The following is a 20,661-nucleotide window of genomic DNA, read 5'->3' as shown; positions in this document are numbered from 1 at the left end:
TTTTAGTTTGTTTCTGCTCTTTTGGTTGAATTTTCTGGTTAAATTACTGCTTTATTATAGAGTTCAGTAATTTTTCCTCAACAGGTTGCCGCCGATCAGTAAATCTTTAATTTCATGGGTCAAAACAAAACTGATTTAGGGCCTCCCTGGTGGCGCAAGGGTTAAGACACAACCTATGAAGCTGTCAGCAGCCACTGAAGCACGAGTTCAATTCCCGGACAGCCAGGGAGCAACCCACATGGTGCAGCAGACCTCTCCTGCCTCGCCCGCTGCTCCCCTTAGCAGTGTACTTTGGTCAATCTGCCTGTTCTGTTCCCCACTCTGTCTCTTGTGGAATCCTCTCACCCCCCCACCCAACATCTCTGGCCTGTACCCCAGCTATCATATGCATAAATAAATAAATATTTTTTAAAAACTGATTTAAAATTGGGGTGCATCGCAGTTCAAAAGGGAATACAGTTAAATGAAACTTCTTGGTTATATGTTTCTGAGTCTGCATGTATTGAGTTGCATTGTGAAGTGTGGGTCATGATCAAAAATTTGAAAAATACTGGATAAAAGAAGATTTTTAAAGCATTTGTTGTTTTTATTTATTTTTACTGTCTCCATCTGGCTTTACCTTAGTAGATGAAGTCAGAGTAAATAGCCTTTTCAAATATTTCATTGCTCTTTTCACTATAAATTCCTTAAAGTCATATAGCCTGTTTAATTCATACACATAACATTAATTCCATCAGGTCCTATATCATACCCATACATCATACTTGATCTGTACTCTGAGCTATTCCTGGTTATTACTTACATACTCCTCTACTGTCAACCAATTGCTGAACTCACTTCACGGCTTTCAAATTACAAGGGCACCATCTTCTGGTGAAATATTTTCTTTGTTTGGAGGGTGTTAAAGAGTTACCAGAAATGCCTTGAATTTTGCAGCAAAAATCTCAATTGACATCATAAATACTCTGGAATTTTTTAGAGCTGCTTACTTCATTCAGGACTTTTACTCTATTCCTCACCTAAGAAGGAGTTTTCTATTCCTTAGCAGTGAAAAGAGCTTGTATGTCCTTCCTGGTTTTCCGTTAAACTGAGCTAGTTTCAAGTTTCAGCTCCTCCTCAAATTCCAGCCTGCTGAGACTTCCCCCAGAATCATCCAAAATGGAGCCTCTTACAACTCACCCTTTAAGATGTTCAGGGCCCAAAGCAAAGGTATTTGCAGTTTTGCTGTCTATGGTTCTCTGCACAGTAATGTTATTTCTTTTACAATTAAAATTCCTAAAACCTAAAATCAAAAGCTTTTATACCTTTGAAGTGAAAGATACAAAAGGAAGAACGGTTTCTCTGGAAAAGTTCAAAGGCAGAGTAAGTTGCATCTTCTGATTTTTATGTCTATTGTTTGTCCATGTTCTCTGTTTATTCTTTTAATAGAATCAAGATTTTACTGTTTAATGATCATGTTATAATTTAGTTTTTCAAGTTAATAGTCGTGTACCACTTAGCCATAAGAGGTCTTATACTCAGTATATATCTGATAAACTGATAATTTTCTTTAAAATGTTTAATCAATCTACTGAACTCATACTTTGTTTAGAAATTTCCTATAGTTAGTAATGTGAATAGGGGGACACTTATTAATAAAAGTACTAGCATTTAATGTTTAATCTAATATTAAAAAGCACTCTCGGTGATCATATTATGATCTTTTACTTAAAAATAAACTTTTGTGAGTATTTGATGCTTTGTCTTAACTCAAGGGTTATGATTTTCAGTAAACTTGGGTATGTCTGAAACTATGAAATAACCAACTATATCAAGGTTTGTATTTCCCCGAAGTGGTTTAGCAATTTAACTACTTGCAGGATTTCTTTTACTCTTTTATTTACTTCACTTTCCGGTTGGGTTTTTTTCTTTTTCCGGGAGGTTTCACTAGTTGTAAACGTGGCTAGTGACTGCCAACTCACAGACAGAAATTACTTAGCACTGCAGGAGCTGCACAAAGAGTTTGGACCATTCCACTTCAGCGTCCTGGCTTTTCCGTGCAACCAGTTTGGAGACTCGGAGCCCCGCCCAAGCAAGGAAATAGAATCTTTTGCAAGAAATAACTACGGAGTAACATTCCCCATCTTCCACAAGATTAAGATTCTAGGATCTGAAGCAGAACCTGCCTTTAGATTTCTTGTTGGTAAATATCTCCCTTGCCTCACCAATTTAATGTTTTTGGTTGTTTTGGTTTTTTAAAACAAATATGCCAGAACCATGGTTTATGTGATTTCAAACGTTTTAGTGGAAAAACAAAATGTTTTAGTGGGAAGTTTTTATAAAACTGTCTTAAAGCCAGAACATCATCCTTTGTAACTTTCTAAAATGTATGCTTTCCTGAAACCAGTGTCTTAATTCCTTGGATGACAAAATAAATCTACTCCGGTGAATTTTTTTTATGATCACTTTCCTCAGAATTTAACTAGCACTTGGAGAAATGCCCCTCTTTGTTATTAAAACTATATATTGTTCATGAATATTGCTGAGCATTATTAAGCAAATCTTTGCGATTAGTTTTATGTGACCTTACTTATAGGAGATATTATCTTCAAGGATGAATAATATCTTAATTGACCAGACTTTTATGCTAAAATTCAAACATAACTTGGGTTTTTTTTTTTTGGGAGGAACGCAGCATTAGACTATTTTTACTTTTAGGCTTGTTACAGAAATCTAAATATTTTCCAACATCACTTAGGAGAAAAGTAGTGAGCATAGTGCCTAAGAGCGCAGGCTGGGCCCTGTCTCCCTGCATTCAGACCTCTCCTTTGTTGCTTTTTCTGTGTGGATTCGGGTGTATGACAATTTCTCTGAGCCGTTTTCTTCATTTGAAAAATATGACTATCAGCAGCATCTACCTCCTATGATTATTTGGAGAATTAAACATGTTAATAACAAAGTACTTATGCTCTAACGCTGTGACAGGCACTATCCTAAAGGATGTTCAGTTAATGTCTTCTCCTCTCACTTACACAGATAATATCCTCAGTCCCAGCTTCAACATATTGAAGTTTGATATAACTGTGACATCCATCAGACATCAAACTTCCAACCCAACAAACCAGCTAATGATGTTCTATGATAGTTAAAAGTGAAGATAGAATCTTCTAAAAGTATTAAAATGGGGGCCGGTGTCACAGCTCTGTGAAGCTGTCCACGGTCTCTGCAGCACGGGTTCGATTCCCAGCCGGCCAGGGAGAAACCCACATGGTGTGGCAGACCTCTCCTGCCTCTGACCTGTACCACAGTTCTTGAATAAATACATTTTTTAAAAAATAAAAGTATTAAACTGTTCAACACCATAAATAGCAACTAGAGAGTAGTATTTATTCTTTTATTTCTAGGCTACCCTAGGGAAAGAAAAGCTAGCACACATACCCTTCAACTAATCAGTCCTCTATTTTTGCAGCCAATGCTTGCCATAGTAATGTTTAAGTTCTTCCCCTCTGTCACTACCAAGACTCCTGAAACTCCACTTACTTTGTGCACAATCAAAAAAATAACAGGGGTTTAAGATTTCACTGAATTAAACGAAGCTCCAGATACACAGACTACGTAAAAACTAGACCTTTTTAATACTGGCCAAAGTGAACAGTAGTTGACTATGTGATCACAAACAGAAGCGCTGTGTCTAGGTGTATACAGGTTGTTGACTAAAGCAAGCAGTTGGGTGAAATGGTGAGTGGCGGCTGAAACCCAGGCCAGTGGCAAGGCATGTGCTGAGGGACTGTGCCCACCCGGCAGCTTTTCTCTTTTTCTAATCCACACAAAGATATTACTTCAGCCAGAGAGCCCTGCTCTGACAGTCATGGTCACTCTAGAAAATGGCATAAAGCACATGCAAGTTAATGTTAAGCTACTTTTTGTTATCTTTGTACTCCCTCACTGGACTTTTCCTCACATAAAGCAAAGTATTCCCCACATTTAAAAACTCTAGGCAGTGTGCTCCTTCAGTCTACTTCATCCCTGATTTTGAAATAGTTCACTCTGGCTCTCTCGGATTCTCATGTCAATCTCCCATCACTCTATCCAGCTTCTTGCTCTGTGTGTCTCCTAAACCTGGCAGGAAACACTACCAGTGACTTCTGCTCTGGCCCTTCTCTTTCTCCTATGCAGGATCCTCTTTTTCAACTACCTTAACCCCGCTGATAGTCAGGACTCTGCTGCCATCCACTTGGGTTCTTCTTATTCTACCGCGATTCCCCGAGTGAACTAAGATCCAACACATATATCCAGCTGCTTCCTCTGACTGGATGCCCCCACACACCTGAATTCCCCCCATGCACAAAAATGAATGTCATCCTCCTCCTAAAATCTTGCTTTGTTGTCTCCCCTGAGCTCTGGTATAGGAAGGACAGGATATCCATCCCAATTCTACCGCTCACAAGCAGGTCATCTTATGTCTAGGCTGCCATTTTTCTCATCTCCAAAATAGGGACAATAATAATACCCACCTCATTTTGGTTGCTGTAAAGATTAAATGAGAGATTCCATTTGAAGCACTGAGCATACATTATAGGTACTCGACAAATCTTTTATTTTTCGGTTAGTCAATAATATGCACATAAATCTTGGTGCTATAAATGGGCCAGGGGATCTGCATTTCCCATGTATCAAAATAATACCATAATTTCTCAATTAAGGTTAGAATTCCTTACTATTTTCAGCTATGTGATAATGTAACAATATTAAAAATATAGATACATTTATATGAAAAGCAATCATGTTCTTATTATCAAGGATCTTTAGATCATCATTTTATTTCTAAAAAGGCTAATAAACCCAAAGTTTTTCATTAGTGACAAGGTAAATTTTCTCTTTAGATCAAAAAATCTCAAATACACCAGTTAGATTTCATGACTCCAGATCAGTAGAATCATCAATGAAGTCACCAAGGATATAGAAATCTGGTTTCTTAAATCTTGAGTTTTGATTTATTTTGCTGTTTTGCTCTTTGGTTTTTGTTTTTGACATTTTAACCATTGTACAACTTGGTTCTTAAGTTGTCACTTATGCAGATACTATTAAATTAAAAATCTTGACAAAAAATTACACTATGCTCATGAAAATATATTCTTATATTTCAGATTCTTCAAAGAAGGAGCCAAGATGGAATTTTTGGAAGTATTTGGTCAACCCTGAGGGTCAAGTTGTGAAGTACTGGAGGCCAGAAGAGTCCATTGAAGTCATCAGGCCTGAGATAGCAGCTCTGGTTAGACAAATGATCATAAAAAAGAAAGAGGATCTATGAGAATGTTCTTGAGTCATTCTAATGTGGCTCTATTTTTATAATCCTCTATTTTTCAGAATACAGAAATGTCTCCATGAGGGTGTAGTCCCATTAAGCACTCTGACAAAGGATGATTTTTTTCTTGTTATCTTCCTAGTAAGTGTAATGAATGTCCCCAGGATATAGATGGGGCTAGTCACAGAATCAAAATGAAATATATTAAAAACCTCATCTGACCATACTGAATCTGAATACTGGGTCCCCAAAGGGTTTCAGTAGCCTCTTGTTTGACTTGCCATTTTTTAAGATTGTGTTTCTGGAAATACCAACACACTTGACAACTGTTGGGTTCATGATCATTGTGTGTAATTGAAATTTGTGGAGCAGCTAACTGCAAATGGGTATTTTGCTGTGATAAAACACAAAATAAATGTTGAAAAAGTAAACTTTCCCATCTCATTCTTATAGAAACATTTTCTTTTTGAATTTATATATTGATTTTCACCTTACCCATTAATCTCCTTATTTTGCCCTTACCTCATGCCATTCTCTCTCTCAATATGGACCAGAAGAATGGCTTTGAAGAGGTATCCCGTATTGAGTGTAAATGTTGGCCTTTTATGTTATTTTAGTTTAAAATAATTAAAACACAAAAGCCAAGTCTTCTAAATTTAGTAGGTTTTATTGGTATCAACAAGTGTCTTTCTAGAGAAGATAACATGTTGAAATTTAACCTTAAAAAACAAAATGAGGGGCCTCCCTGGTGGCGCAGGCGGTTGAGCACAGCGCTGTGAAGCTGTCCGCAGCCTCTGCAGCGCTGATTAGATCCCCGTTGGCATCGGAACAACCCAATGGCAAGGCAGACCTCTCCTGTCTCACCTGCTGCTCCCCTCAGCAGTGTATTTCGTCAGTCTGCCTGTCCTGTTCCCTGCTCTGTCCCTGGTGAATCCTCTTACCCTCCCGCACATCTGGCCTGTACCCAGGTTCTTGTATAAATAAAATAAATCTTAAAAAAAAAATGAAAACAGTATTTACCTGGAAGAGATACTTAAAATCATAAACACAAATATGCTGAAATGGAATGGTATTGGGGAATAACAAAAAGCGGATGAGATTTGAAAAGTAGCAAAATGCCTGAGAATTAAATTTAAATTAAGAAGGCATCTATTTAACCCACTATTCTAAAAATGTTTAAATTTAAATAAACTCAGAATAGAAATCATTTCACAATAACTTATAATTCAATAGTGTAATACATTCCTCCTATCTCATTTAGAGTGTAACTAAGTGACCAGACCAACAGAGGCTTGTTACAAATGCCCATATCTGTGCCCTGCATGTTGGGCCCCACTACATTTGACACTGCTCCATGGGTCAAAATGGCCTCTGAGAGAATAAGAAAATAAAGTCATATTGATTAAATCATATACTTTCCAACTCACAAGCTAAATCTCATGTTTTCTACCAAATATAAGTGTCTATGGGTGCTTTGGTGGTGGGTGTGGGGTGTGACATATATCTATTCCCCTAGCCCACTTACAGTGTTACAAACCAATGTTACCTCAATAAAACAATTAACTTAAAAATACATTGTATGACTGTGATTTTATAGAAAATGAAATGAGGAATTAAAACAAATCTTCCAAACAATTCAACCCCCACTCCCCAAAAATCTTAATATTTTGACATTTTAAGTAAAAATTTTTTACTTGGCTGACTCATCTGGAAAGTTACTTTACTTGTCCCTTTGGCTGATATACACATAAGGTTAGAGAGTCCTACTCTAATGTTGTATTAAACTGGTCATCCAGAAAGGATAGTAAAGATTTGGTTGAAAATTTGGGGAACATTTTAAGCTTTCCATTCCACCCCAAAGTGTCATTATATTCTAAGTTTTATATAAAATATATATACAGTTCTACAAAACTTTAATGCTGCCTCCAAGTATTAAAGACTCCAAAATATTCAAAATAGAAATTTTTTTAAATCTAATAGTTTTTTTAACCACTTTATAAAGCTGTCTATTGCATTATAATTGAGTAACTGAGTTGCAATAATAAGTATTGTGATAAATGGGGGCCCTACTTCATAACAAAAAGTACACATACACACACATAGATTACTTACGGATTTAAATGCACACTGATGTTCATTGTATATGCAATAAGACAGCAGTTGCATGTTAGCTGATGCCACTCACAGTCGACCAGCTAACAATACACTGCCAACTCATCACACACAAGTCGTCAATGCACGTCACTAACAAGAAGAATTTATCCAGAAGCAAGTGGCAGGGTAGTCGTGGCTGCCGAATTAACCCAAAGCAGCCAGCTAACAATACACTGCCTACCTGACTCAGGTACTGCTGCTTTTCCAGGCCCAGGAAGTCTCTGAGACTAAATATTATAAAAAAATAAAACCAGTATTTTGTTTAACCTAGTCAAAAATTATAAAGAACTTTCAGAATACTTACACTTGAGTTTTCCAAAATAGAGGATTGAATATGAAAATGTTATTATAGTACCAATGAAGTAACAAAGTTGTACATAGTTTTTTTCTTATTACTTCTACTCCAATTACTGTTTGCTGATCAAAGAACCAGGTGTCAGTAGAAGGCATTAAAATAGCTAGGATTGATAGTGATACATAAGCTGGGCATAAGACAGAGCTGCAGCTAAGGGAGGGAAAAACTTAAAATTTTTAGGAAATTGGGGGACTTAAATGTCATTTGGTTTTGCCCACTATAAAAGACACCAACCATCTCATTCTGTATTCAATTTATTCCACCACCACTTAAATACAGAAATTCTTAAAGATATAGAAAAATCTTTAAAAATGGTGATGGATTTGAAACTATAGAGTCTGTGAGGTTAAAGGATTCTAAACCATGTAAGCATAGAGAGAAGCAAGGTGAATGGTGACAAAGAGAAATTAAAGTTGATGAGGGCTGTGGAAGTGGAAAAAGTGAGAAAATATTTGTTTGCTTTATTTTTACACTGACCACAAGAAAAATTTGTAGCCTTTGGACTCAGACTTTCAAGAAGAAAAAGTACCAATGGCCATGGACTGTGCCAGCTCTCATTGTCCACAAGATGGCGCCATCTCCCCTTTTTGGCATTGTGCATGCACCAGCGGGCGTGCAACTGTCCAAATGAAATCTTATAAGTCAGCTAGCAATGCTCGATCTACCTGACACATGCACGCATCTTCCTTTCCTGTTGAGGTAAAAACTAGAAAGCACCATTCAGAAACAAATGATTACCAATCCTTGTCAAGGATCTTCAGTTCCTTGCAGAATATTTTTTAGCATTATCATTTACTCTGCAGTCAGTGGTAAGCGACTTTTTTTATTTTCATACTTTCAAACCGGCCCATACTTCCCATAGATAGCTTCTTTAGCAAGAATTGATTTGTTCAAGATCAGAATTAAGATCAGACAGAGAACGAGAGCAAGCAGTAGACACTCACCTTAGGAGAAACTTGACTTTTCTTCTTCATATCTTTGGCGAGAGCCCGCATGACATTCTCCTTTGAAAATACAGATAACACAGAGAGATAAACGACTTAGCAAAATCATGTTAGGTGTGGAAAGTTTCTAGGTCCTCAGCTTGTCAAAGCTGTCGCTTTTTTTTTTTTTTTTTTTTTTAAGCAATCAAACATCTCCAGAGTATAACTAACGGCAGAACTCAACATTTGGACCAGGGTTTAGAGTTTCACACTACGTCTTGGTCCTAAACAGGTGTTAAATCGGCGCCTTCGACGAGCTGCCCCGGGGAGTCGGGGCGAGGGTGTGACTCACCCACAGGAGCTGCTCCTCGGTGCGCACCCTGCGCGGGGCCGCGCGCTGCAGCTTCCACTCCATCCCCCAGCCCGGCCCCGCCGGGAGTATGGCCCAGGCAACTGGACGCCCCAGGACCATTACCTTTCCACCCCAACCCACACTTCCCCCGCTTCTCCCACCGCTCCTGGAAGCGGTCCCCGGGGTCCTGTTTTAAAAGCCGGGGGGCGGCAGCGGGAGCGGGAATCCCCCGCCGGGCTCCTCATTGGCGGGGCCTCGGTGACGCCCGGGGCCGGGAGGGGTCCCCCCGCCGCGCCGCGCCCCGCCCCTGCTCCCCGGCTCCCGCGGCGCCCCGACGCCCGCGGGCCTCACCAGCCGCGGCGGGCCCGGGGGCGCCAAGCTTTGCCGCGAGCCGGGGCGGGCTGAGCTCGGCCCCGCGCCCCCGCGCGCCCCGCGCGGCAAGGCCGGGTTGGCGGACGCAGAAGCGGGTTTCGGGAGTTAACGTTTTTCCTGGTGCTCAGACAAGTGCTTCGTAACAACGCGTCCTGACCCTCTTTGCTCCGTGGCTAACCGCCTTGTCCCCAACCCCTCTCTGCCCGCGAGGGGTCGGAGGGGGCAGCGGCCCTCGGGCCTGTGTTAGCTGCGGATGTCGACGTGTCCCCAGCGGGCTCGGCGCTTCTTGCTCCGTCTTCAACAGGCAGCGGGCGCGGCGAGGCTGTGCTGACAGAAAGGGGCGCGTGGACACAGTTATTCCGAAAGTCCCCTCGGCTCTCGCCGCTCGGGAGGGGTCAGGTCCCCACGCGAGCTCCGCGCGCTCTGCCCCACCAGGACGCTGGTGAGAAGGTGGAAGAGCCAGTGCCAGGAGGGCTGATTAGAATCAGCAAGAAAACGGGACAGACCCCGGGCCAAGTAATAAAGGAGGAGAGGATGATATCGGGGGAGGCTGGGTGAAATGGCGGAGCCATCTGGGCTGTGCCGCCTCAGCTGCCCACCTGGACTGCCGAGAGGTGACCGGTGCCATATGGCAGGAGGGGAAACTGCCTGGGAAGCCCCTGAGAGCTGGCAGCAGACTTTTCCTCCCCCATCACCTCCCCCCTCACACCCCCATTTGACATTGGATTGCTTTCGCTCTAACGCCCGCAATCCGTGGGGTTGCCAATTTTCCTAGGGAAAAGTTTCATAGGGATCAGGTACTCAAAAAGGGGCAGTGATTTAATTTTTTTTTGAAGCGCTAAACCTACTCTCCTTCTTAATATTGAAAGCAAGAAAAATTAACATCAAGACTAAGACTAACCTTAGGCCAGTTTTCCATCTACAGTGATAGGAGTTAGGGGAAATGCTGCACAATGCAACTTAATCGTCAGAAGAGACTTATCAAAATGCTTGATAGTCAAATAACCCTTGGATTAAAAGATCTCTAAGCTTCACCCACAAAAATTCTGCTTTCCTTGTAATGCATTCAATGCAGTAGCCATTCCAACTTCCAGTAAATCCGTTCAGCAAACACTGAGACTAAATCAAGTGAAATATCATTGGATGAGAGTCAGCTGTATTGTTAAATGACCAGCCTTGCAAATACCAACTGAAATTAGCAATGCATTGGAAATAACATTAAAAACTTTATCTTTGCTCTATTTTTAAATACCATTTTACACTTATGGTAATAACAGATACAAATATCAGAGTAATAAAATCCAATTCAGTTAATGAGCTCATAAACTCATGTAAATTGGGATTTTAAGATTCAAGTTCTTAGATATACTAAGGACAGTGGTTTATTATTTTTGGAATGCATCTATCTGTAAATAACACTCTCATAATTCATAAAAGCCACTAATTCCATAGTCTGTCACACAAACTCTAAATGCCTTTTCCCTCTACTGTGAAGTAGAAAAATATCTTCCTTTAAAAAGAGAATGTACACTTCAATATTCAGGCCTGAGAACTCATCCTCAGATGACGGAAACAGAAAAATCACATTTTGGCAAACACCACAGTACTAACTGTTGCAACCACGATGCAAAGAATGACAAGATGAGTGTGCCATGAGGCTATTTGCCTCCCTTAACCGAAAATAAAAGAAAAATCACAACTTTTCTTTGGACAAACCACCCTAACCTGATTAGTAGTCAGCTAATGTTATCATTAATGACACATTGACATCATGTGCCTCCTGACATGAGGCATTGAGAAGGGCACATCACTTTTTGTGGCAAATTTGTTAAAAAAAAAACATAACCTGAATATAATAATGAGAAAAGGACATTTAACAAAAGTTGGCCCACAGTACTCTTCAAAATTGTCAGTCACGAAGAAAAAGAACAGAAACTGTCACTGATCAAAAGAAACTGAGCAGTTGTGACAAATGTGAGATCCTGGATTGAATCCTGGATCAAAAAAAAAAAAAGTGTTAGCTAAATGTGGAAATTTTAATAATATCTGCAGATTAGTTAAGAGACTAGTAGTGATGTTAATTTCCTGGTTAGGATCATTGATTATGTTATGGTCATGCTAGATCAGCTGAACATTTAGCTTCAGGCATCATTAAAGTTTGGGGAAGGTGGGTGAAAGAGATGAAATTCTTTGTACCATTCTCATAATTTTGTACAAATCATTTCAAAATCAAAATTTAACAATGAAAAATATTTAACGTCATGGATCTATATTGATAGAAACACTATGGAGCCTCTTTCTAGGAGAAAATAAACACCCTGTAAATATTTTATCTTAATTTTTATCAAATATGTTTTAGAAATAATGTCTAATTCCAATTTTCCAGCATTTATGCAAAATTTACTCATCTTCAGTGTTTGAGAGTGAGTTTTGCAGATAGATTTGAGAAGGGCTGTGAGGAAGACTTCTCTGCAGAGGCGGGTAGGAAAGATCTCCAACAAGAGGGCAAGGCCAGGGTTAAGACACAACCTAGGAAGCTGTCCACAGCCTCTGCAGCATGAGTTCGATCCCCGCCAGCCAGGGAGCTACCCACATGGCACAGCAGACCTCTCCTGTCTCACCTGCTGCTCCCCTCAGCAGTGTATTTCAGTCAAGCTGCCTGTTCTGTTCCCCACCCTGTCTCTGGTGAATCCTCTCACCCCCTCACACACACACACACACACACACACACACACACCATTCCCTGCACCTCTGGCCTGTGCCCCAGCTCTTGCATGCATAAACAAATCTTTAAAAAAAATAAAAATAAAAAGAGGGCGAGAGGAAAGGCAAAACGGCTAATGTGAAATAACTTTTCATGACTCTCGTATCTTGCAGTGTCTCTTGTAAGAGGAACAGTGAGAAAAGTGCAAGCAGGTCCCTAGTGAAGGGAAGGAGGTGGATAGCCAAGCTCCCCAAGAGCAGGTTTTTTCAATTGCATTTTTCTATGATATTGTTACATAACTCAGAAATATACTCTGTACAAAGGTGGTTCCCTTCATTCTCTCTCCCAACACGAAGTCTCCTCGGACCTTTGCCAGTGCATTTACCTCCATACATACGTGTGCACTTAAGGATAGCTTGTTGAGAATCTCCCCACAGAAATGGGATCTTATACTTATCGCTTTGCAAGTTGCTTTTTCTATGTCTCTCTATTCCGTTGCTTTTCCAAAACCACGAACCGCCGAGCTAGCTCCCTAGACCCAACTCCAACCGTCGGTTCGCTCGCCCCCTGGGGCGCGGCTGCTCCCGCGGGGCTCGAGGTTTGTCCAGAGCCCCCAGCCTCGGGTTCCCGCGCGCCCCCCGCGCCACCCCGCGGCCGCACCTCTCCCGGCCAGCGCGCCCGGGTTCGCGCCCCGCCTCTCCCGCGCCAGCGCGCCCGGCTCGCGCCCCAACTCCAACCGCCCCTGCGCTCGCTTACTGGACAAAAGGGGCCGTTGGTGTTTTCAACGGTCCCCGGGGCACTGTCCCCCCAGGTGGGGGTTCGGGGGAAGCTCCGCGCTGGCGGGAATTAATTACAAGCCTACGCGGGACCCAGGGGACCACAGGACCAAGGAAGGCGTTTAGGCTTCTACTCTGTTGGGGGGTGGGAGGGTGAGGACATTAGCAGTAAAGGGGGTGGGAAAGGAAGAAAAGCCGCGGAGCATGTACTGGGCCTAAAAGACTCCCTGAGCTTGTCTGCTCCCCAAAGTAAATAGCTCAGAACAAGTATGGGAAGGAAGAAATGGAACTCAGATTATGAGGGCTCTAAAAAATTGTAAGCTTCTAGCAAAGGCCTGCATCAGAGGAATCCTCAATAAAGTAGTCAAAGTCAGGGCTGGTCGCATGACTTCTTATTGATTCAATTACAAGTAGTTTGTGTATATGCATATTTTTTTGTTGCTGCTTCATTTCTAAGTACAGACTCTGTTCTTTAAAATGGATTTATGGGGGTCTCCTTGGTGGCGCAAGGGGTTAAGCATCGCACTATGAAGCAATCTGCAGCCTCTGCAGCTCCAGTTCAATCCCCAGGGAACAACCCACTTGGTGCAGCTGACCACTCCTGTCTCACCTGTCTCGCCCGCTGCTCCCCTCAGCAACGTATTTCAGTCAGTCTGCCTGTTCTGTTCCCCCGCTCTGTCTCTGGTGAATCCTCTTCCCCTCATTCACCCCACTCCCTACATCTCTGGCCTGTACCCCAGCTTTTGTATGCATAAATAAATAAATCTTTTAAAAAATAAATAAATAATAAAATGGATTTATCTATAATGAGTGAAGATGTGAAACAGATGGAGGGTAAAATTAGCCCAGATAAGGCTTGAAAATCAGATCACCTCCAACCAACCACTTATTTTCTTTAACGCATTTTTTTCCTTTCTGGGAATATTCCTAGGGTAGTTCACATAGAGTAGTAGTATCTAAATAATGTACTTCCCCACAATTTTAAGGCAATATAAAGAAAATATCAAACTGAATTTTCATCATTTTTCAGGTGCACCAAAGAATTATGTAGCATCCAAAAGGGGACATCAAAACAGAAACAGAATGTGTATACTGTGCTCCATTATGCCCAGGTACTTAAGAATTTATTCTAGTGGGCAGACAGTTTCAACATTGTGCTAAAGTGATAACTTCTCTTCATCATGTTTCTCTAATTTCCCTTCAAGTTGAAAATGTTAGTGTGATATCCTTTTAATTGCATTTTAATGGAGCACCTTTCTAAGAAAAATATTCTTCAGAGGTTCTCACAAACCTTAACTTCCTTTTCATTTCCTAACCAAGGATGAATTGTCTTCCTCTAACTCTTTGTGTTATCTTCATCTTCATATTGAATTCATCTGCTCAATGACCAAAATGTACTTAGTAATGCACCAAATATAAAAGTTATATAACCCACATGCTGACTTAGCTCAGCACAATGGGAAAGGAGCATAATTCAAGTCCCAGGTCTTGCCTTATGACCTGAGGCAAGTTTCCTCCTCTGGAGAGATTAAGTGACCCATCTAGCTCTGAAGTTCTGTGATTAACAATCAAATAAGGGATGCGTGGCAAGAGGGATCGTCAAGGATCTCAACATGAATCTCAAAAACTAAAATAAGTCAGAGTTAAATAGTGTTCAGATTTCTGAGGTACAAAAGAAGCTTCATTAGATTTAGTCCCACATTTACTTTTTCCCATTTTTTCTTCTTATTGAATCTTTTAAGAAAAATTGCGAGACTATTTGGGATTCCCATGGGCCAGTTACAATAATATTGTCAGCTTCTACAGATGAACAAAGTGGTGTCATTTATTGCAAGTAGTATGAAGTTAATTTAAATAACACATTTTATTTACATAATATATACAAAACATCATTTCCACATGTAATCCATACGAAATATTGAAATATTTTGATTTCTTTTTGCATTACACCTTCAATTGCTGTGTGTATTCCACACTTATAGCACATCTCATTTCATACTATCTGCTACTCAAGTGATCAGAAGCCACATGTGCAGCCTACATATCCATCAGCAGATAATTGGATCAAGAAGATGTAGTATATGCACACCATGAAATATTATATAGCCATGAGAAAATGGAAATATGGTCATTTTCAACAAAATAAAGGGAATTTGACAGAATGTTGGGCAGCAAAGTGAGTCAGAACAATAACATTCTGGAAATTTACATAGTTGACAATTCAATGATATAAAATATTTTCAAAAACCAATAGACAACAATAACATCCCGAGGGCTCTGAGATTAAGAGGAGAGGGGAGGGAAAGGATCAAGGATGAAAAAAAATTATTAAATTCCACATTTCTTACCCTTTTACTCACAAGCCCTAAATGAGAGAGTCACACAAACACAGAATACTTTAAACAATGTACTCAGGCCTCCCTGGTGGCGAAAGGGGTTAAGCATCAGCACTATGAAGCAATCCACAGCCACTGCAGCACAAGCTCGATCCCCGGCCAGGGAGGTGACCCACATGGCACATCAGACCTCTTCTGACTCACCCGCTGCTCCCCTTAGCAGTGTATTTCAGTAGATCTGCCTATTCTGCTCCCCACTCTGTCTCTGGTGAATCCTATAGCTTGACAGCATGGTGGTTCTGTTATCGTTTGTGAAGATATGATAAAGAACAAAGAAGGATGTCTTTCCTTCTGAAATAAAGATATATATATATATGTGTATATAATCCAAGAATTATATTATATATATAATTATACATATTATATATATATATGCTATGTACATATATATCAAATCCAAGAAGGACTCTGGGGAAGAAATCTCATCTTAGGACCCTCCCTGGTGGCACAAGGGTTAGGACGCAACCTATGAGGCAGTCTGCAGCCACTGTAGCACGAGTTCGATTCCCAGCCAGCCAGGGAGCTACCCACATGGTGCAGCAGACCTCTCCTGACTCTTCCGCTGCTCCCCTCAGCAGTGTATTTCAGTCAATCTGCCTGTTCTGTTCCCCACTCTCTCTGGTGAATCCTCTCACCACCCCCACCTCTGGCCTGTACCCCAGTTCTTGTATGCATAAATAAATAAATCTTTAAAAAAATACAAAGTAATTCTGAAAATAATACCCTAAAAATGACCAAAAAAAAAAAAAAGATATAGGGGTTAAATCTTAGCACTATCAAGCTATTGATCCCCAACCAGGGAACTAATCCACATGGCACGGCAGATGCATCTCTTGTCTCACCTGCTGCTCCCCCCAGCAGTGTGTTTCAGTAGACCAGCTTGTTCTGCTCTCCGCTCTGTCTCTGGTGAATCCTCCCACCCCACCCGACCCCTGCATCTCTGGCTTACATGCCAGTTCTTGTATGCATAAATAAATAAAAATAAATCGTGAAAAAAAAAAGATATAGGACATAGTCACCATTCCAAAGCCTTCCTTACACACTTTTTTTTTTTCCCCGTTTCAAACACCAATTTAATGTGTCCTGGCATAGACATTTTAACTAAACAATCCATTTCAGACTGTCTCCTCCAGGCGGAGAAAGAGTGTCCAGATGCCTCCACGCCCCAGGGCCCCGCAGGTAGAACAGGTCACCTGGAGGTGCCCCTGCAGTGGGAACCAGTGTGTCCACTGCGGCCGCCCCCTCGCGCCCTCTGGGACCATGGAAGTCATTCCCAGACAGCGCCAGTCAGCCTGAAGAGCTCCTGCATCGTCTGCGCCGTCCGGGTGCCCAGGGGCTGCCAACAGGGCCCTCACGGGATAGAACCTGCTCTTGGGACTGCTGTGCTTGCGGACATCTGTGCTCCACGCCTATGTTCTCATGCTGCTCCTGGCCCCTCTGGCTGGAGTGCTCTCTCCAGGGCCTCGGCCTCCGCTGGTGTGCTCCTTTCACCATGGCCACTGGGTGGCTGCCTTCAGTCATGCGTGCACTGCAGGGCCTCCGGTCACCTCCAGCAGGTGCTTAGTAAACGCAATTCCTTTCTCCTTCCTGAGGAGCCCAACTTCTCATAACAGGGGTGCCGTCCCCGCCGCACCAGGTCTCATCACCGCCGCTGCCAGGCGGCCCCTGCGCTCAGGCCAGCCCTGGGCCCGCGGGCTTCCTTACACACTTTTGCAGTCATGTCATCCTATCTCTGTGTCTAGGCAATTAAAAAAAAAAAATAAGCCCCTGTGGCTAATGGCTTCCATATCAGACAATGAAACCCCAGAGTTCTAGTAGTATTCCCCCTTTTCCTCCCTCAGGTAATTTAATCTGACCTACTACTGGGGCTTCCTCAACCAATTATTCATCCACGAGGTCCTATTTTAAGTGTCAGAAGTAAGTGCTTAAGTCCATTTTTTATTTATTATAATGGAAAATTTCCTTACGAGAATGGTTAAAGAAACTAACAAGAAACACTGTTAAATCTGTTGGAGATAATGCAAAAATTGCATCATTTATATAACTATGATCTAAGTATGATGTTCCAAAATAAAATAAAGAAGTACATTTTATTTCTAATCCATTTTTTCAATGCCTTGCTTCTAAATTTAAAAATTCACAGTTCAGTCATCTGCATTGTGATATTCTCATAATAATCATTAAACTAAAACTAACGTTGTCTTTGTGGTGCCTGACCTTTAGATATTTGACCTCCAATGATGCATTTGCACTAAATTAAATTAAATTTCTCTTTCCAGAAGGTGGCACTATAAACAAAGGAAAGCTGTTAGCTCCATTCACTCACTCAGGAACTATAGGACTATTTTTTTTCTTAAAGATTTATTTATTTATGCGTACAAGAGCTGTGGTACAGGCCAGAGATGCAGGGGGTGAGAGGATTCACCAGAGACAGAGTGGGGAACAGAACAGGCAGAATGACTGAAATACACAGCTGAGGGGAGCACCAGGCGAGACAGGAGAGGTCTGTTGCACCATATGGATTTCTCCCCTGGCCAGGCGGGGATCGAACTTGTGCTGCAGAGGCTGCAGATTGTTTCATAGTGCTGTGTTTAACCCCTTGAGCCATGAGGGAGGCTCCAGAAACAAGCAATTCTTACCTGAATTGTGCCCAGTTTAGAAAGGCATAAGCCATTAATTATTTTGTTTATAGATACCTTACTGCTCAAAAGGCTAGCAAAATTGGACAGTCCTCCAACTTTAACAGAGCAAAATTTAAATACACAGATTGGCTATGTGCCACAGTTGCTGCCTTTCTTAATGTTTCTCTAAAGAGTCCACAGCTTTATCTCCTACATTTAGCTCCAAAAATGCCCGGAAACTTGAATTGCATCACTCTTCTAGAAAACTTGCCCTTCAGCTGCACCACAAGACTGTCAGATCATCACACTTAAATGAAACACTTCCAACTATGCTTATCTGGTGAGCAAACATACCTGTGTAAATACAGAACCGTTTAGTTAACATTTCATACAGTTCAAATTAGTAAGTGGGTCAAAATTTCAACACAATTATATTCACATTTCAGTAATACTATACACAAGGACCTGATTTACTACAGGAAGGCAGTAGGGAAAAGCCCTGAAATTCTTCTCCAAGGGAATAGGAAACACAGTAACATACTGGCAATATTTACAGTCATAGGAAACCCAGTATCATACTAGCAATATTTACAGTCACCTGGCTGGCAATTTCTTTGGAAGTATAGTAAAATTTAGCATAGACACTCCAGACAGGGCTAACATGTCAATGATATATTATGTTCTGCTTCCACTTAACAGACATTTACTCTTCAAACAACACAGATTATGTGTGTGAAATGAGATCATTTCTGGCTTGGGAGCACGCAGCCTCGACCTGGAGACATATGCTCATTCAAAGACTGACTGACTGTGAGGCCACACAGTGGAAATGCAAGGTGCTCTGGGATATTCTTTTTATAAATATATAATCATTTGTAAACTTTCTCTTCTTAAGATCAAATCATTCCAATTCCTGTTTCTCAATACTTTGTTTACTGTCCTCCTCCGAATCCTCAGGTTTCAATATTTATCTTAGATTATTCAACTTGAAACTGCACCAGCATTATAAAAGCCCAAAAGACTGGATTTTGGGAGAAAGGCCTTACTTCCCTTGATTTTCAAACATTTTTTTCACTTCTGGAAATATTTTACAAATCTTTATAATTTCATGCAGATTTGTTAAATATTTAGTCACAGGATATAGCTTATTCCACACCTGTATAATGAAATAGTCATTAAAATATTTCAGAAATAAAAATCATAAAAGAACATAAGCACTGAGGAGAAAAATAGGTACACAATGAGGTTTATTCCTATTCTAAGAATTTGTGTGTGTGTGGTGTGTGTGTGCTCAAAAATGTCTCTCAATCCCCAAGTGAGGGAATATGGTTGTTTTGTTATTCATTTTGCTTCTAGTCATTGATTTTGTAACAAAGGAAAAAATGTTTCATTTTGTAATAAAATTCTCAGAATAAAAGCAAATTTTAAGTAAATCCTTATTTATTAGTGAAGTCTAATAAACGCAAAAAAAAAAAGGTACCAATTGTGTATCTGAAAGAATGCTTACATTTTAGAACTGCAAAGCTAATTTTAAAATAGACAAAGTTTTGTCCTCCCTGGTGTCTTTGGTTTTAAAGACAGCTATCAAGCTATCCCCAGCCACTGCAGCACAAGTTTGATCCTCAGCTGGCCAGACCTCTCCTGCTTCACCCACTGCTTCCCTCAGCAGTGTCTATCGGTAGATCTGTTTGTTCTGCTCCCCAACTCTGTCTCTGGTGAATCCTCTCATCCCCCTCACCACTGGCCTGTACTCTGGTTCTTGTATGCGTAAATAAATCTTTAAAAAATATATAAAAATAGGGCCTCCCCTGGTGGCACAGCGGTTGAGCACCCACATGGTGCACAGAACTCTCCTGCTGTGTCCGCTGCTCCCCTCAGCAGTGTACTTTGGTCCTTCTGCCTGCTCTGCTCCCCGCTCTGGCTCTGGTGGATTCTCTCACTCTCCCGTGCTTCTGACTGGACCCAGTGCTTGTATAAATAAATAAATCTTTAAAATATATATGTATATATTTTAAAAATAGACAAGGGGGCCTCTCTGGTGGCGCATCAGGTTGAGCACAGTGCTGTGAAGCTGTCCGCAGCCTCTGCAGTGCAGGTTCAATTCCCAGCCAGTGAGGGAGAAACCCACATGGTGCAGCAGACCCCTCCTGTCTCTCCCGCTGCTCCCCTCAGCAGTGTCTTCTGTCCGTCTGCCTGTTCTACTCCCTGCTCTGTCTCTGGTGAATCCTCTCACTCTCCTGTGCCTCTGACCTGTACCCCAGTTCTTGTATAAAAATAAATAAATCTTTTAAGAAAATAAAAATGGACAAAGTGTACTACTTAAATCAGGTTGCTCATCACAACAAACAGGCCCCCACCATGGAGTGGGCAGCTCAGTCCTCTTCACTGACATGCTTGGAGCACTCCCTTTCTTTTGGATTCTACAGGTTCATTTGGTTTTTAAGATTTCTATTTTAAAATGGAACTTTCCTTAGCTAGGTTCATAATTAAATATTACTTATTGACATCTTAAAAGAATAGGTAAAAGCAAGACTAAGACAGGGATAAACCCCAGGCATTGTCAAATGAGGGGGAGGTGAGAGCGTGCCAGACATCAGGAGTGCCTGAGTGCCAAAACCGAGCTGCTCACGATTTTACCGGGGCAGAAGGAATGTAAATCTCCCTAGTACTTGTGTTATCAAGTAAGAAAATGTATGTAAGAGTACTTTTAAAATGTTAAAGCAG

General features: G+C 41.2%; 2 protein-coding genes and 1 long non-coding RNA gene across 6 annotated transcripts in view; 2 read left to right on the top strand and 1 right to left on the bottom strand.

Annotated features, from left to right (window-relative positions):
- Window positions 1–9,167, bottom strand: part of CDC20B (cell division cycle 20B) — a 37,798-nt gene extending 28,631 nt beyond the window's left edge. The window contains exons 1-2 of the mRNA XM_037529780.2: window positions 9,069–9,167; window positions 8,738–8,797 (exon numbers count right to left, since the gene is read on the bottom strand). Coding sequence (XP_037385677.1) covers window positions 8,738–8,797; window positions 9,069–9,131 — 123 coding nt within the window. The 5' untranslated portion in view covers window positions 9,132–9,167. The remainder of the gene's footprint in view (window positions 1–8,737; window positions 8,798–9,068) is intronic.
- Window positions 1,020–6,844, top strand: GPX8 (glutathione peroxidase 8 (putative)). 4 transcript variants are annotated; one of them, XM_037529782.2, is made up of 3 exons: window positions 1,020–1,362; window positions 1,921–2,182; window positions 5,127–6,843. In XM_037529782.2, exons 1-3 carry the CDS (start codon window positions 1,159–1,161, stop codon window positions 5,288–5,290), a joined length of 630 nt encoding a protein of 209 aa, XP_037385679.1. In that variant the 5' UTR covers window positions 1,020–1,158; the 3' UTR covers window positions 5,291–6,843. The 4 variants fall into 4 exon arrangements, with proteins under 4 accessions (XP_037385679.1, XP_037385680.1, XP_037385682.1 ...); XM_037529783.2 differs by having other exon boundaries at window positions 1,022–1,209; XM_037529785.2 differs by having other exon boundaries at window positions 1,023–1,209; window positions 1,979–2,182; window positions 5,127–6,844.
- A 3,710-nt stretch (window positions 9,168–12,877) lies between the features above and the next one.
- Window positions 12,878–19,312, top strand: LOC129144704 (uncharacterized). Its single transcript, XR_008549145.1, has 3 exons — window positions 12,878–12,955; window positions 13,951–14,032; window positions 18,637–19,312. It is a non-coding gene; the product is annotated as an uncharacterized LOC129144704 (long non-coding RNA).
- Window positions 19,313–20,661: the final 1,349 nt, after the last annotated feature.

The sequence above is a fragment of the Talpa occidentalis genome, unplaced genomic scaffold, assembly GCF_014898055.3.
Source record: "Talpa occidentalis isolate TD23 unplaced genomic scaffold, MPIMG_talOcc4v2.1 talOcc4.6, whole genome shotgun sequence".
Taxonomy (NCBI): Eukaryota; Metazoa; Chordata; class Mammalia; order Eulipotyphla; family Talpidae; genus Talpa; species Talpa occidentalis.
The sequence above is the reverse complement of the archived record's forward strand: the minus strand, read 5'-3'. Positions and strand labels throughout refer to the sequence as shown.